This window comes from Passer domesticus, chromosome 21 (genome assembly GCF_036417665.1).
Source record: "Passer domesticus isolate bPasDom1 chromosome 21, bPasDom1.hap1, whole genome shotgun sequence".
NCBI classification, from domain to species: domain Eukaryota; kingdom Metazoa; phylum Chordata; class Aves; order Passeriformes; family Passeridae; genus Passer; species Passer domesticus.
The window spans coordinates 3657296-3673417 of NC_087494.1; the positions used below are offsets into that span (position 1 = coordinate 3657296).

Sequence of the window (16122 nt, forward strand, 5' to 3'; positions counted from 1 at the left end):
AGGATTGCGCTCCGCGGCTTTGCAGGGCTGGGGCACGCGGGGACGAGGGCTGAGGAACGGCCAGAAACAGCGGCAACAAACGGGGGAACGACGAGCTTCCCCCGCACTGAGCTGGGACGTGTCGGCTGCATCCTCTTCCCGCACCCACCGCGGGCCCTGCCGGCAGCCAGCCCCGTTCCCCGCTCGGGAGCTCCACACCCGGTGCTCCGGGCTGGCTTTCCGTGCCGGAGCCGTGACAACCGCGGAGCCCCGGAGCCCGGCAGCCCCACGTGGGCCGGCGGCGTCACGGGAGGCGGCGGCCGGGGCGCAGGAAGGGCAGCGGGGGCGCGGGGAGGCGGGCACAGCCGCGCCTTAAAAGTCCCCGCTGGGACGGGCTCGTTTCCGCGTCACCCCGCCGTCCTGATGGCCCCCGCCGTGCCGCTGGCCGTCCTGGCCCTGCTGGCCCTGCTGGCCCCGGGGCTCGGCGCGGCCCCCGGCTGTGATTACCCTGCCCAGCGCTGGTGCAGCTCCCGGGACACCGCCGCCGCCTGCCAGGTCAGAGCTGCTGCTGCTGCCGACGGGGCTGGGGACACGGGCAGGGTCACCCGGCACGCGGGGCCACCTCCCGCCTGCCCAGGGACGCGGGGACAGGGCTGGGGCAGCGCCTGGCAGCGATGCCTGGAGCGAGTGCCAGCTGCGAGGCACAGGGTGGCATCTGCAGGGATGCTCAGGGCCTCCGGTGCCACACGGGCAGTACGGCATTCCCCAGCATCCCTGGGGAACGGCTGGACCCTGCTCCTCCCCAGCCACCGCTGGCACTTCTGCTTTTTCAGTGTAAAACCGCTTTTTGGCTTATTCTGCCCCAAATAGAGCCGGGTGGTGACAGTGCCCTGTGAGCCCCACGGGACTGCAGCTTCCCCCTGGCACTGGGTGCCGGGCCATACCCCCACCCAGGCACATCCTGGTCTAAATTTGTTTTCCCCTGAAATGTTTTGGGGAAGTTCTGGTGGAAAGCCCCAGCGCTGGCTGCCAGCCACGCACAGGATCGTGTGGCCACTCTCACTTCCCTCTCGCCCTGCACACCCCTTCTTCCCCCATCCCGGAGCTTCACCCCATCCCTACAGCTACCAGAACAGGGGGGCTGCAGCCGTGCCCCCCCGTGCACCCCGAAACCCTCCCGTGTGCAGGTGGAGAGCCGCTGCCCCAGGCTCCCTCAGCCCGCGGCCGCGCCCGTGGAGCTGAGCCTGTACTACGAGAGCCTGTGCCCGGCGTGCCGCGCCTTCCTGGTCCTCAAGCTCTTCCCCACCTGGCTGCTGCTGCCCGAAGAGATGCTGAACATCACCCTGGTGCCCTACGGCAACGCCCAGGTAGGAGCCGGCCCCGCCGGTGCCCCCCCCGGTGCCGCCGGCCCCGCTCAGACCCGTCGGTCCCGCAGGAGAGGAACTTCAGCGGCAAGTGGCACTTCCAGTGCCAGCACGGCCCCGAGGAATGCCTGGGCAACATGATGGAGGTGACGGTCCCCGCTCCCACGGCGCTGCCACGGGGGGCTCCAGCAGCCCCTCACCGCCCGCCCTGTCCCCGCAGGCCTGTCTGATGCACGAGGCCAAGAACTTCAGCACCTACTTCCCCGTCATCTTCTGCCTGGAGTCGGGCAGCTCTGTCACCAAGAACCTGGAGGCTGTATGTCCCCCTCCCCGCCCCTCATGCCCCGCATGGGGGCTGTCCCTGTCCCCCTGAGCGCCCCGGTGTCCCCTGTGCTGGCAGTGCCTGCAGATCTACGCCCCAGAGGTGGACATTGGCCGCGTCACCGCCTGCGTGCGGGGGGACACGGGGGTGGCCCTGATGCACCACAACGCCCAGCTGACCGAGGCTCTGGACCCCCCGCACCAGTACGTGCCCTGGATCACCATCAATGGGGTATGGCAGGGGGCACCGGGTGCCAGGCAGGGCTGGGACACGCTGGGGACCCCCCTGACCGGCCCCGTGTCCCCCCGCAGAAGCACACGGACGAGCTGCAGGCACAGGCAGAGGCCTCGCTGCTGGGGCTGGTTTGTCACCTCTACCAGGTGGGACAAGGCTCTGTGGGGACAGCAGGGCTTGGGGACACGTCCTCCTCCCTGCTGGGGCTCTCATGGCTGCTCTCTGGCAGGGGGAGAAGCCTGAAATCTGTGGGGGCTCCAAGGCCCCGAAGATCCCGTCGGGCTGCAGGCGCTGAGGGATGGTGTGGGAGCAGCGAGAGGGAGGCCAATAAAAAGGATATTTTTATGGAAAACCAGCAGGATCTGGAGTGGTGTGGTGGGGGGAACAGGGAGGGGGTGGTTTTGTCCTGCCACAGGAAGGGGAGAGGGGCTGGGCACTGGGGCTGCCCTCCAGACCTGGGAATTACCTGCTCCACAGGGTCACAAAGAAGCCCCTTGAAGATTCCCAGGGAACTCTGCTGAGCAGCAGAACATTTCCTCTCTCCAAGTCTTGGGAAGCAGCTCCTGTGTCCATCTTTCTCCTCACACTGACAGCACTAAATTCAACCATTTCAGGAGCACTGGGGCCAAGACCATCCCAGTTGCCACCAGTCCCTCTCCATTCCCAACCAGCAGGTTTAGGATGGAATCTTTCCTGGTGGCTCCCTGAGCACTTGTGACAAGCAATTCTCTCAGGAATTTCCCAGACCTGCTTGCCCCAGCAAGAGGCCATTCCCAGCTGGGGTCTGGGGGATGAAATTCGCCACAAGGACGAGCAATTCCTGATCCAGAGAATTCTGCTCACTATCTGTAGAACAACTCAGTTCCAGGGTCCTGGCTGGGTGATGGGCACAGAACCCACACCTGCTTTGTTTTCCACCCTCCTGCTCCTCAGCCAGAGGCTCCTGACTGCAGGGACTGCCCTCAAAGCTCTCCTCACACGAGGTGTGACCCCTGCAGGGGTGGGACTCATCCCACCACATCCCAGCTCTGGGCACAGCCCAAGGGCACTGGCACACCCCTGAGAGGCAGCGGCAGCCTCCCTTAACCCTTTCCCAGAGGAGCTGGGGAGGCTGTGGGAGCAGGGGGGACACAGGAAGCCCCCACATTCCATCCTGAGAGATGGCAGAGAGCCTCGAGCAGCCAACAGCCAGGAAGAACCATGGCCCTGCCATCACTCTTGTCTCAGGCTCAGCCAGCCTGGGCAGCCCTCAGTGTCCCCACCACCCCAAGGACAGCAAGGGAGGCAGCAGCAGGCAGGGACCCTCCTTCCCTTGTTTGGCTGCACCTCAGGCAGCAGCAAGGCCTGGAAAGATGAGGGGAAAAACCCAATAAAATAAATTGAAAAAAAAAAAAAAAAAATCACAGCATGACCCAGAGAGTGCCTGGAAACTTCATCTCTCTTTATTGTCCATTTCTCATCCAAAACCTGGACCCCAAGCCCAGCCCTGGGCCCTGAGCAAGCACAGTCTCACCGGCATGAGCACAGCACAGCTCCTGCTGCTGCTCAGCCTCTGCCTCGAGCATCGCCCTTGCCCCAAAACCTGTCCCCTGGATCAGCTGCACTGCACTGCCCACAGCTCGCAGGGCCATAGCAAAGCCTTCCCGTCGAAAGAAGAAGGGAAAAGAAAGACCATTACAAACCCTAGCCCTGGATCTGAAGGAGTCTCAGCGCCGCAGGACGAGCTCTCCTCTCCCGAGGCTGCAGCCGGAGCCCTCGGTGCCCTCGGGGCCGTGGGGCAGGACCCCGTCCCACAGGCTGAGGGGCTCGGACACCCCCTGCCCACGGCTGGGGGGAGCTTTGGGACAGAGGAGGCTGCCCCAGGGTGTCCAGGAGCCCCCCGGGCGGCTCTCGGTGCCCAGCCCGAGCGGAGGGAGCAGCGAGCCGGGGAACCCGCTGCCATCTCCCGGTGCCAAGTCTCCCCCGGGCCAGCTCGGTGCCGGCAGCTCCCGGCTCAGGAGGGGGGACAGCGACCCCGCGGCCCCCTCGGCCTGCAGCAGGGAACCCTCCAGGCTGCGGGGGAACGCCGCAGGTGCGGATGGAGCCTTCGCAGCCGCCCGCTCCTCCGCGGCTCTCCTGCGGCCGCCCTTGCCGCACAGCCGCACCACCCTGACGCCGTGCCAGTCGCGCTGCCGCAGGCTCTCGGCGGCGCTGCGGGCGCTCTCCAGGCTCTCGTACTCCACCAGGGCACAGCAGCGGCTCAGCAGCTCGGGGAAGCGCGCCGAGTACCTGCGCACGTCCGAGGGCAGCTTGCGGCCCGGCCGCAGCAGGCGGATGGAGGCGATGGCGCCGAAGGGGCTGAACATCCTCGTGATGGTGTCCAGGAAGTTTTTCTGCAGGGGCAGGTCCTGCTCCCGCGGCTGCAGCTCCCAGGCCAGCAGCAGCTTGCTGGGGGGGACGCTCAGCAGGTACTCGGGGATGGGGAGGCGCCGCCGCACTTTGGTGCCCTCCTTGTTCACCTCCAGCAGCGCCGAGAACTTGAGGGCGTAGAGGGTGAGGCGCCAGTCCCGGGTCAGGTATTTCACCTGGGCACAGAGGGTGGAATGCCCATCGCTCTGCATCCCCCACAACGGCAGGGACCACCCTAAACCCCCCCTCCAGGCAGCTGTGACCCCATCCAGCACCCAGGGCAATGTCCCCCTTCTGCCTGAGCAGCTCTGGGGTCTGCAGACAGTCCCAGTGTCCCCCAGGCTCTGGAAAGGAGCCACACCACCAGCACTTCCCTGGTTTTTTTTTTGGTTAAGGGACAATCACTTCCAAAGCAGTCCATCACTTCCACAGCCTCCAGCCAGGCTGTGACCCCATCCAGCACCCCCAGGCAATGTCCCCCTTCTGCCTGAGCAGCTCTGGGATCTGCAGACAGCCCCAGTGTCCCCAGACTCTGGAAAGGAGCCACAACTTCCCCCTAAGCCACACCACCAGCACTTCCCTGGGATTTTCTGGTTAAGGGATGATCACTTCCAAAGCAGTCCATGGGTAGAAGAGGTGACCCCAGCCCTGGGGGTGGTTTGAGGAGCTTTCCCTGCTCGCCTGGGCACTGAGCAGAGCCCAGCTCTGCAGCAGCAGGACACAGCCCAGCGCTCCCCACACCCCACGGGAGGCAGCCTGCACCCCCAGACCCACCTTCTTGAAGGATGTCAGCAGCTTGATGCTGACAAAGCCCATCTTGTTCTTCTGCACGTGTTTGAGCAGGAAGGCGTCCTTGGCCAGGTTCTCGTCGGACAGGTAGAACTCCACCTGGGCCACGATCCTGCGCACCAGCTGCGGGTCGGGGCCGGGGCACGAGGGCTCCAGCAGGGCCACCCCCAGCTCACAGGAGCTCCTGGCATGGCAGTGGGGGGACAGGGGTCAGCTGCTGCCCAGGACGCCGTGGTGGGGCAGCAGAGACACCACGGGCAGCCACCAGCCCTGCCCTGGGCATGGGGAATGACCCCAGCCCTGTCCTGGGCATGGGGAATGACCCCAGCCTCTGCCCACCAGCCCTGCCCTGGGTATGGGGAACAGCCCCAGCCTTGCTCTGGGCACAGGGAATAGCCCCAGCCCATGCCCACCAGCCCTGCCCTGGGCACTGGGAATGACTCCAGCCTGTGCCCACCAGCCTTGCACTGGAGGGAACAACTCCAGCCTTGGCCTGGGCTTAAGGAACAGCCCCAACCTGTGCCCACCAGCCCTGCCCTGGGCATGGGGAACAGCTCCAGCCTTGGCCTAGGCACAGGGAATGACTCCAGCCTTGCCCTGGGCATGGGGAACAGCCCCAGCCTGTGCCCACCAGCCTTGCCCAGGATATGGGGAACAGCCCCAGCCCTGCCCTGGGTACAGGGAATGACCCCAGCCCTGCCCTGGCTACAGGGAATGACCCCAGCCCTGCCCAGGGCACAGGGAATGACCCCAGCCTTGGCCTGGGCACAGGGAATGACCCCAGCCCTGCCCAGGGCACAGGGAATGACCCCAGCCCGAGCCTCAGGAGCCTCCCAGGCTGGATCAAACATGTCCCACACAAGGGACACGTCCCTTGAGGACAAACATGCTCAGCAGTCCCACGTACCCTCTGCAGCTCTCCACGGTGTCCTCCTGGCCGAGCAGGGCGAGGGAGCAGCTCCAGGGGGCAGGGAGAGGCCGTGCCAGGAGGGAATTCCTGGGTACAGGCACTGGGGTGCTGCAGCTGGGCTGGGCATCGAGCCCCAGGGGCAGTCCAGAGCCACGTGAGGACATTGTCCCTTCACCTGGGAGGTGACACAGGAGGACAGTGCTGGGACACCCCAGCCCCCAGAGCCAGCCCAGGGCAGGGCACTGGGGGAGGTGATGGTTGTGTCCTTACCTGCTTGGTAGCACTGGAAGAAAGTTCTAAGCTCTAGCAGAACATCCCAAACATCCTGAAGTAGCAACTCCCAAATGCTCCTCAGCTCCCAAAGCACAAAGGCAAAAAAAAAAAAAAAAAAAAAAAGAAAAAAAAAAAGAAAAGAAAATAAAAAGGGGAAAAAAAAAGGAAGGAGAGAAAGCCCCTGGGGTGAGGGGGGTGTGGGTTTATAAACACACCCTGAAGGAGCTGCAGGGTGGCTGTGGACCTGCCCCCACACTGCCTGCTCCAGGTGAAACCTGTTTGTGGTTAAACTGCCCCAGCTGAGCCCTGGATTAGCCAGGCCAGGGAGCAGGCAGGGCAGGGCCAGCAGAACCTGTCCCCTCTGGTAGCCAGGGGGGCACTGAATTGCAGCCACGAGGCCTCTGTGTCTGTGCCTCAGTTTCCCTGCCTTGAGCGGGGACAGTGACAGCCACACGGGGAAGGGAGGCTTCTGTGCAGGGAATCCTTTGGGCTCTCACATCCTTTGGGCTCCCAACCGGTCCTTGGGGCTCTCAGTGCTGCCAGGGCAGCAGGGAAGGGCCCTTCTCCCTGCAGAAACATCCCATGAGGAGCAGGGATGGAGCCCAGGGGAAGGGTCTGGAATGAAACATCCCCATGGCCTGAGCCCGTGCTGGGCAGCAGGGGCAGGGTGAGGGGGGCTGGGGCAGCTAGGGGGTGACACTGGGCTGGGGACAGTGCCAGGGCAGGGTGGAACTGGGACTGCTGCTGCTGGGAGCCCTCCTGGGCCTGGCTGATGTTGCCTGGGGCCACACGGGCAGGCCCAGGCTGCCCTGGCACAAGGGCAGGTGCTGCTGCAGAGCAAATGATGGGAGAAGTTGCAGGCAAACAACAGAAGGTGGCTCTGGTTCCTGCTTTCAAATCTGTATTTTGTGCTGGTTCATTTTGAGAACTTCATCTCATTTCCCAAGTCCCTGGCCGAGGCTTCCTGGACATGGGGCCTGTTCTGTGACACCGTGGGGACAATCCAGGAGTGCCAGAACATGGACCTGAAGCCATCCCAGCCCAGGGACACAGAGGGGACAAAGAGGAGACGAGTCCAGGGCTCATCCCACCCTCACATCCCAGCAGCCACGCACAGATTGGAGCTCTGCAGGATGTCCTGCTGTCCCAGGGCAGCAGCACCCCCAGGCTGGTGGCACTGCAGTGTCCCCTGCCCCTTGGGCTGTGCAGGGTGTCCTGGCTGTCCCAGGGCAGCAGCACCCCCAGGCTGGTGGCACTGCAGTGTCCCCTGCCCCCTGGGCTGTGCCACCCTGCCCAGCTGTGCAGGTAGTGCTGGAGCTTGCAGAGGCCTGCAGAAGTTCAGCTGCTGAAAGCAACTTTTGGACCATTTTTGCTTGGTTTTGATGCACTTTGCCCTGTCAGGAGTCCCAAAGTCAGGGCTGGCAGTCACAGGGGGTGCAGAGAAGGGGGGAGATCCTTTCCCTCCCTCCTCCAGGCCTCCAAAGCCCAAATGATGCTCAACCACCCCAAATCCCCAGCTCAGGGAAGATCCTTGTGCCAGACACTCCAGGATGTCCCCAGAGCAGCAGCTCCTCCCAGGCTGGTGGCACTGCAGTGTCCCCTGCCCCTGGGGCACTCCCTGGGCTGTGCCCCCCTGCCCAGCTCCAGGGTTGCCCTTCTGGGATGAGCCACAGGGACTGGCACTGTCCAGCTGCTTCTGGAACGTTCTACTCTGATTTCCCCAGGCTTGGTGGCACCTCCCCTTCTCCTGCCACCTCCTGGTGCTCTCTGCTGCTTGGGAAGAGGTGGGAGACAAAATCCTGGGATGCTGGTGCTGAATCTGTGCAGGATTTGCCCGTCTGGGAGGGGATGGAGCCAGAGGCAGGCTGAGGAAGGGGTGTAGGTGCTACCAGGAGGATTTTGAGCTGTGTTTGCTTTGTGCTTAGAGGCAGATTTTCTCAGGGTCAGGAGGTGCTGCCCAGCTCCCCTGGGGGAAATAATCTCCTGCTTCCAGAGCTGAGATTCCCAAAGGAACAGGCTCTGTCTGGTGCAGCCAGACTGGGCTTAATCCAGGGGGAGAGAGAAGCAAAGGCACAGAGGCTGAACCTTGCCGAGGGGTCAGAGCAGGAATGACCCAGCCCTTGTCCCACCCCTCCCATCCCCACTGCCCCCATCCTCTCAATTAGTCTGGAAGCTTAATTAGAAAATCCTCCAGCGGCGCTGTGCTCAGTCTGATCCCTCGGCCCTGCTCCCCTCGGGGTTATCTGACACACCAGCTGCTGCTCCGGGGGGAATGTGCCTCCCTGCAGACCCCTGCCCTGCTTCATCACCCTACCCTGGGCAGCTGCTGCATCCCCCCAGGCTGCTGCAGCATCTCCTGGCACCTCTCAGCAGGGTCACAGAAGAAATGGCACCACGACACTCCTTGTGCAGGCCTGGCTTGGATACACATTTATTGCTGTTCAGCTGTAGCTGGGAATTCTGTGGAGGGGTTTGGGTGCTGCTCCAGCCTCCTCACACGCTGCTGCAGAGCTCCAGAGCATCTCCTTTGCACGCTGGCTTCCCTCAGAGGAAGAGCTGAACTTCTGTGGCCCTCAGTGGGAGCAGGGCAGTAAAGATTTGGTTGCTCTGTTGTTTTTTTAGACTCTTCTTATCTCGTCAGCAGGATCCCAAGTGTGGACTCTGACCCGGGGAGTTTTCATGGCTATGTACATTTAAATCTGCCTCTCTCACTTCTCTCCTGCCACTTCCATGTGAGACATTTACAGACAAACACTGCCCTGGCACAAGGAGGGGGCAGAGGGAGGATGTGCCACTGCACACACGCCCGTGTCACTTGCCATTAGCAGCGTGTCTGGAAGTGCCACAGCTGCCTCGGTGCCACTGGGAGTGAGAAAATCAGAGATTTGGGTAGAAGACACTCTGCTAGGCAAATGCACACCTGGAAAAGCTCACACCAAACACTGCATCACCAGAAACCATAATAATAAAAGCTATTTATGACACGGCCTTTATTCACAGAGAGGTTTGCCCCAGGGCTTTGTTTTGATGACAGATCCCCCCTCCTCTGCCCTGTGGCCCACAGCACCCCAGGGCAGTCCATGGCAGCACAGACCCCCCAGGACATGGGGAGGGGATAAACCCTGCAGAGCCCCCCCAGCTCAGCCCCACGGGAAAGGCCAAGGGACCCAGAGAGGGAAGAGCAGAGTGCTGGGGGTCTGTGCCAGCCCCTCCCCACCTGGGATGGGCCAGTCTGATCCATGCTGGGCCAGTCTGAGCTTTGCTGGGCCAGTCTGAGCCGTGCTGGGCCAGTCTGAGCCGTGCTGGGCCAGTCTGAGCCGTGCTGGGCCAGTCTGATCCATGCTGGGCCAGTCTGAGCTGAGCTGGGCCAGTCTGAGCTGAGCTGGGCCAGTCTGAGCCGTGCTGGGCCAGTCTGAGCCGTGCTGGGCCAGTCTGATCCATGCTGGGCCAGTCTGAGCCGTGCTGGGCCAGTCTGAGCTGAGCTGGGCCAGTCTGAGCCGTGCTGGGCCAGTCTGAGCTGAGCTGGGCCAGTCTGGGCCAGTCTGAGCCGTGCTGGGCCAGTCTGATCCATGCTGGGCCAGTCTGAGCCATGCTGGGCCAGTCTGAGCCATGCTGGGCCAGTCTGAGCCATGCTGGGCCAGTCTGAGCTTTGCTGGGCCAGTCTGAGCTGATCTGGGCCAGTCTGAGCCGTGCTGGGCCAGTCTGAGCTGAGCTGGGCCAGTCTGAGCTGAGCTGAGCCAGTCTGAGCTGTGCTGGGCCAGTCTGAGCTGAGCTGGGCCAGTCTGAGCTGAGCTGGGCCAGTCTGAGCTGAGCTGAGCCAGTCTGAGCCGTGCTGGGCCAGTCTGAGCTGAGCTGGGCCAGTCTGAGCTGAGCTGGGCCAGTCTGAGCTGAGCTGAGCCAGTCTGAGCTGAGCTGGGCCAGTCTGAGCTGAGCTGAGCCAGTCTGAGCTCTGTTGGGCCAGTCTGAGCTGAGCTGAGCCAGTCTGAGCTCTGTTGGGCCAGTCTGAGCTGAGCTGAGCCAGTCTGAGCTTTGCTGGGCCAGTCTGAGCCGTGCTGGGCCAGTCTGAGCTGGGCTGGGCCAGTCTGAGCCGTGCTGGGCCAGTCTGAGCTGAGCTGAGCCAGTCTGAGCCATGCTGGGCCAGTCTGAGCCGAGCTGGGCCAGTCTGAGCTGAGCTGGGCCAGTCTGAGCCGTGCTGGGCCACCTGGAGCAGGGAATGGGAACAAGGCCCTCCTAAGGCACCGCGGTCACCCCCCCTTGCCCCTGCTCCAGACCCTCCTTCAACCTCAGAGCAGGACAGGGGGTGGGAATTTCACAAACCCCAGGATGTGGGACCAGTTCCTGTCTGCCTGGGCACCGTGGAGGACGGGGATTGCCGTGGGATCATCATGGGATTGCCATGGGATTGCCATGGGATCATCATGGGATTGCCATGGGATCATCATGGGATTGCCATGGGATCATCAGGGGATTGCCATGGGATCACCACAGGATTGCCATGGGATTGCCATGGGATCATCATGGGATTGCCATGGAATCACCATGGGATCACCACAGGATTGCCATGGGATCATCACGGGATCACCACGGGATCACCACAGGATTGCCACGGGATTTCCATGGGATCACCATGGAATCACCACGGGATTGCCCCCAGGCACTCGTGGCACGTGGGACAATGGACACGCTCTGCCTCCAGCTGCCACTGCCTCGGAGTCCTTTGGTATCTTGAGTTGGCTGTTGGCATCCCAGGAGCGTTGGGGTGAAGGGCCAGGCTGGGGGGCCATGGAAGCAGGTGGGAATGCTCATCCCACAGTCCCAGAGCACGCCTGTGTCCGTCGGGATGTGCAGCCTGGAGCCTCTCCCCAGGGGGGACAAGGGACACCAGCTGCCCTGTGCCCCCCGTGCAAGAGATTTGGCAAAGCCAGAGCCAGCACAGCTTGTCTGGAAAGGCTGCAGGAGAAGGGCCGGGTACTTTTCCTTCTTCTTGGGCACTGATTGGTTCAAGTTTGTATCACAGTGAAGTCTGAGACGAGGGGAAGGAACCCAAAGCACCTTCCCTGACAGAGAAAGCCTCGTTTGTGCTTCAGCTGGAGAGGCAGGAGAGCTCCTCCAGCCAGGCACATCCCACCTGCTGCTGGCCACAGAGCCCTCCATCCCTTGGGAGCACACTCTGGAGCTTCTCCCTCCCCTCCGGAGGGACACTGGCAGCCAAACTGGCTCAGCCCATCCTCAAACACAAGTAAACAGAAAGAGAAACTAAGAGGCACTATAATAACGCAGATCCGGGGGGGCCCGGGCTTGGCACGCCCCGCCTGGCTCCGGATGGATGGCTCGCTCCAGCCCCGGGTCAGATGTCAGATGTCCTGCAGGGAGTGGCCAGGTGTGTCCCGGGTCTCAGATGTCGTGCAGGGAGTGGCCAGGTCCATCCCGGGTCTCAGATGTCCTGCAGGGAGTGGCCAGGTCCATCCCGGGTCTCAGATGTCGTGCAGGGAGTGGCCAGGTCCATCCCGGGTCTCAGATGTCCTGCAGGGAGTGGCCAGGTCCATCCCGGGTCTCAGATGTCCTGCAGGGAGTGGCCAGGTCCATCCCGGGTCTCAGATGTCGTGCAGGGAGTGGCCAGGTCCATCCCGGGTCTCAGATGTCGTGCAGGGAGTGGCCGGGCTCGCTGCGCTCCCGCTTGACCAGCGGCTCCCCCGGGTCCCCCTCGGTGCCCAGCTCGCTGATGTCGTCTGCAAAGGACACGGTCAGGGCAGGGCAGGGCAGGGGCCAGCGGGGCTGCAGCCGGCAGAGCAGCTGCAAGAGGCAGCAGGAGCATCCCCCTCCCACGGGCAGCCCACCCCGAGCAGCAGAGCCCCCGGCAGGGAGGGCAGGTACCTTTGTCCAGCAGCGTCGGGGACAGGGATGTGAGGTCACCAAACTGAAAGAAAAAGGAGTTGTGGGGTCAGTGAGGCTTTGGGGAGCTGAGGTGCCAGACAATTTCAAGCACCCAGGAGAGACTGAGCATGGGTGCTGGTGGTGGAGAGCAGAAATCAAAACCAGCCACAGCTTTTGGGGGAAAAGATTTTGGTGCCATTTAAACCTCTGGGCAAACACCACACACAACAATCCAGGGCAGGATTTAGCTCTGGAATTAAGGGAGACATTTTTCCATCTCCCAGGTGATGATCGAGTGCTGCTGCAGGTAAAAGTGGTGCCTTTTCTCAGCCCTTTCCACCTCTCAGGCATTTCACCTTTCTGCAAAGCCTTTGCAGTGATGCTGAGAGAGTTTGGGCAGCCAGGCCATGGTGCCAAGTGGAACCAGGGAGCTCCTTGGCTCTGGAATTGTGGTGTCCCTCTCAGTGACGAGGTCTGAGACACCAAATTGCTGTGACAGCAATGCTGGAAAGTCTTGGAAAGCTGGGCAGGAGCTGAGGAGAGTGGGAGGACACTTCATCCTTCTTTGCTGGGAAGAATCAGCCTCCTCCTGGAGACCAGGAATATTGCAAGGGTTTAATGAAGGAAAAGCCTGAGGGATGGGAGCCTCCCCCAGCTGGGCTGTGCTGGGAGCCACTCTCTGCCTTTCCTGTTCCTTCAATATCACTGGAGGTGGAGGCTTTGCAGGGAATAGTGGGAACTCAGCAGTGCAGCTGGAGCAGTGTGGGAGGGGGAGGGAAGGCAGAACCAACAGGCTTTGGCTTTCCTGGCTCCCTGCATGAGCTCTGTGAAAGATTCAAGGAGCAAACGAGATCAGTTTTGGGCACGTGGGCTCAGTTTTAAACTCACAGTAGTTTCAGCATTGCTGTCACAGGTTCAGCTGGGGCTTTTAACTCTGTATTTCAGAGGGAAAAACTGATGTGGCCTCAGCTAGGCAGGACAGGACCTGCCTGCAAGCCAGGCACCAGACTTACTGTGAACAAAAAAACCCCAAACCCTCACAAACAGCCCAAGCAACCCCATCATCCTCTTCTTCACCTCAAAAATGGAGGGAGTGGCTGACTGTGCATGTAATGCTGGAGCTTGCAGAGGCCTGGAGAAGTTCAGCTGCTGAAAGCAACTTTTGGACCATTTTTGCTTGGTTTTGATGCACTTTGCCCTGTCAGGAGTCCCAAAGTCAGGGCTGGCAGTCACAGGGGGTGCAGAGAAGAGGGGAGATCCTTTCCCTCCCTCCTCCAGGCCTCCAAAGCCCAAATGATGCTCAACCACCCCAAACCCCCCAGCTCAGGGAAGATGCTCCAGGAGCTCTATCCTCGTGCCAAAACAGCTCAATAAATGATTTTTGTTGTAAAACAAGCCGAGGGTGCAGTGCGCTTTGTGAGCCAGCGGTGTCTTTTGAAGAGCTGCTTCTTTTGGGTTGGTTTGTAGGGAATAAAGGGCTCTCACCTCTCCCATGACAGCAATTGGGGTCTCCCCTGTTGCCTGGGCCACACGGTGCTCCACCAGGTAGAACATGTACTCGTCGTAGAGCAGGCGGATCAGGTGGAAGGAGCCAAAGCTGGCGGCGCTGCGCAGGGTGAGGTCCCGGATCACCATGGAGCTGGGAAGGGGCAGCAATCACAAATTTGGGTTCAGTTTTACACCTGTGCCCTGGCTGATGTGAGCTCTGGACTCTGGTGGTACTGTGGGATACAACACTGTCTCTGTCTCTGAGCCAAAAGTATCAAAACAATTTGAGAAATTTAGTTTATGGATTATCCTATCCCTGTCTTGAAAGGACACCAGAACCACAGTTAAGCAGAGTTTCATGGAGTAAACAACTTGGCTTTGGCTTTTCAAGGAGTTCTTTACATGCCCCAAGGCTGATGCAGAAATACCCCCAAAATGAGAAAGAAAATGTACCTGTAGAAAGACCACTTCAACAGGAACTGCCTGGCTGCCTTGGGGAAGCTGGGGCTGCCCTCGTGATGCTTCAGCACTTGAGTGACCACGTTGTCCAGCCAGCTGGCCCACTGGTCCAGAGAGCTCTGCTGCTGCAGAGTCAGCTTGAAATCCTGCTCCAGCTTCTGCACCATGCCCTCCTCACACTGGCACACCCACGAGGCCTGCTCCTGCTCAGGAGGAAGGGCTCACAGTTACTCTGAATCATGGCCCCTCGGATCTGTCTGGACCACAGTATTTTTAGAACTCCATAACTGTTGGAAGCACTTTATTCTTCACTGGAAAAGTGGTGAAGCATTGGAATGGGGTGCCCAGGGAAGTGGTGGAGTCACCACCCCTGGAAGTGTTCAAAAAATGAGTGGATGTGGGGACACGATTTAGTGGGCATGGCAGGATTCAGCTGAAGGTTGGACTGGATGGTTTTGGAGGTCTTTCCCAGCCTTAATGATCTGTGAATTTTACAGAAGCTCCTTTTCCACAGTGAGATGGAAAATTCACCCGGGAAAGCAACACCAAACCCATCACCTTGTTCACAAAATTCACAGAATCACAGAATTCCAGAATCACAGGGTTGGAAGAGACCTTCAAGATCATCAAGTCCAACCCAGCCCCAACCCCTCAACTCAACCCTGGCACCCAGTGCCACATCCAGGCTTTGTTAAACACCCCCAGGGATGGGGACTGCACCACCTCCCTGGGCAGAACATTCCAGAGCTTTATCACCCTTTCTGGAAAAATACTTTTTGACTAATATCCAACCTAAATTTCCCTTGGCACAGCTTGAGACTGTGTGCTCTGGTTCTGTCAGTGCTGCCTGGAGAAAGAGCCCAGCCCCAGCTGAGCACAGGCACCTTCCAGGAGCTGTAGTGTAGGAATGTGCCCTCTGTTGACAGAATGACAAAACTATCCTTTGTCTTCTTAAAAAGGAAAAAAGCCCAGACGTTTCTCTCCTCAATTAGTGAAAAAGACAGCTCATAGGACTTGGGGGACTTAAAGATAGCCAATTAGACAGGAGCCAAAAAGTCCTGCCTTTTACTAGAAAAAGAAGAGAACAAAGAAACTAATTGCTTTTGTGAGGTGTTTTACCAGGAGCAAGAACCCTTGCTCCTGGCTCACTTATTCTCTGTAAAGAGTTTTGTTATTTTGCCTTTTATTAAAATTTTTCTTCTTCCAACACTACCACAGAAGCCATCCTGCTGATTTTAGGCCTTCTAAGGTAGCTGAGCTATCTTGGGTGTGCCATAGATCTCCAAAAGCTTATGAGAGCTGGCTTGAGCAGACCCCAGTATCACTGTAGGATGAGGTCACCCCTGATCTCCTTTGCTCCAGGCTGAGCACCCGCAGCTCATCCAGCACTGGGGGCTGACTGGTGGCTATAGAGAGCCTGGCAGCGGAGCCCACCCGTGGGGCAGGTGGGGAGCAGGGGGTCTGGGGTTACCTGCACGTTGGCGAAGTCCACGCGGTTGAGGTCGCTGAGCATCTGGTTGATCTGGGACGTGTTCTGCAGCACGGCGCGCGCCGCCTGCGCCAGGTGGTTCAGGGACGTGTACCTGCGCAGGGTCTGGGCAAAGGCACTCACCACCCCCACCTGCAACACAGCATGGGGGCTGCAGGGCGTGCTCTGCTGCCTGCCCAGCCCTGCACGCAGCAGCACTGCAGCCACCGGCCACGGAAGGGCTCAGAAAATGTGGAGGTGGCATTTGGGAACAGGGTTTAGGGGTGGCCTGGGCAGTGGTGAGGTGGTGGTTGGATTCAAATCAGCTTAAAGGTCATTTTCAGCTTAATCCTTGTGCCACTTGTGCTTAATCCTTGCCACTCGAAACAACTCAGTCAATCCTTGGGCACAGGTGGGTGCAAAACGTGTTGAGGGCACAGGGTGGTTTGTGAACCAATGGTGCCTCTTTAGGTGCTGCCCAGTTTGGGTTGGGTTGCAGGGAATGAAGGATTCTGACCTCTCCCATTACATCTCCCTGGTTGCCTGGGCCACACAATGCTCCACCAGCTAGAAC

The 16122-nt window shown here is 60.4% G+C and overlaps 3 protein-coding genes across 13 annotated transcripts in view; 1 reads left to right on the plus strand and 2 right to left on the minus strand.

Moving 5' to 3' along the window:
* Positions 1-288: 288 nt before the first annotated feature.
* IFI30 (IFI30 lysosomal thiol reductase) lies at positions 289-2274 on the plus strand. The gene is made up of 7 exons (XM_064396334.1): positions 289-534; positions 1167-1346; positions 1415-1489; positions 1564-1659; positions 1744-1896; positions 1977-2045; positions 2129-2274. Exons 1-7 carry the CDS (start codon positions 403-405, stop codon positions 2192-2194), a joined length of 771 nt encoding a protein of 256 aa, XP_064252404.1. The 5' UTR covers positions 289-402; the 3' UTR covers positions 2195-2274.
* Positions 2275-3328: 1054 nt separating this feature from the next.
* Positions 3329-8368, minus strand: LOC135284652 (la-related protein 6-like). The gene is made up of 4 exons (XM_064396257.1): positions 6257-8368; positions 5984-6161; positions 5062-5260; positions 3329-4463 (listed from the first exon to the last, which is right to left on the minus strand). Exons 2-4 carry the CDS (start codon positions 6148-6150, stop codon positions 3606-3608), a joined length of 1224 nt encoding a protein of 407 aa, XP_064252327.1. The 5' UTR covers positions 6151-6161; positions 6257-8368; the 3' UTR covers positions 3329-3605.
* Positions 8369-8663: 295 nt separating this feature from the next.
* The window catches only part of RFX2 (regulatory factor X2), a 76226-nt gene continuing 68767 nt past the window's right edge, over positions 8664-16122 (minus strand). For all 11 annotated transcript variants that reach the window (XM_064396246.1, XM_064396256.1, XM_064396255.1 and 8 more), the window contains 5 exons: positions 15552-15701; positions 14075-14283; positions 13619-13772; positions 12134-12176; positions 8664-11988 (listed from right to left, as the gene is read on the minus strand). In XM_064396246.1, coding sequence (XP_064252316.1) covers positions 11894-11988; positions 12134-12176; positions 13619-13772; positions 14075-14283; positions 15552-15701 — 651 coding nt within the window. In that variant the 3' untranslated portion in view covers positions 8664-11893. The remainder of the gene's footprint in view (positions 11989-12133; positions 12177-13618; positions 13773-14074; positions 14284-15551; positions 15702-16122) is intronic.

Bases quoted from the DNA above. Each gene is read 5' to 3' on its own strand.
- IFI30 (XM_064396334.1), top strand. From the start codon at position 403: ATGGCCCCCGCCGTGCCGCTGGCCGTCCTGGCCCTGCTGGCCCTGCTG. The intron at 535-1,166 runs GTCAGAGCTGCT...TCCCGTGTGCAG, and splicing joins ACACCGCCGCCGCCTGCCAG to GTGGAGAGCCGCTGCCCCAG. The intron at 1,490-1,563 runs GTGACGGTCCCC...CTGTCCCCGCAG, and splicing joins GCCTGGGCAACATGATGGAG to GCCTGTCTGATGCACGAGGC.
- LOC135284652 (XM_064396257.1), bottom strand. From the start codon at position 6,150: ATGTCCTCACGTGGCTCTGGACTGCCCCTGGGGCTCGATGCCCAGCCC. The intron at 5,261-5,983 runs GTACGTGGGACT...CTGCCATGCCAG, and splicing joins ACCGTGGAGAGCTGCAGAGG to GAGCTCCTGTGAGCTGGGGG. The intron at 4,464-5,061 runs GTGGGTCTGGGG...CTCTGTGCCCAG, and splicing joins TGCTGACATCCTTCAAGAAG to GTGAAATACCTGACCCGGGA.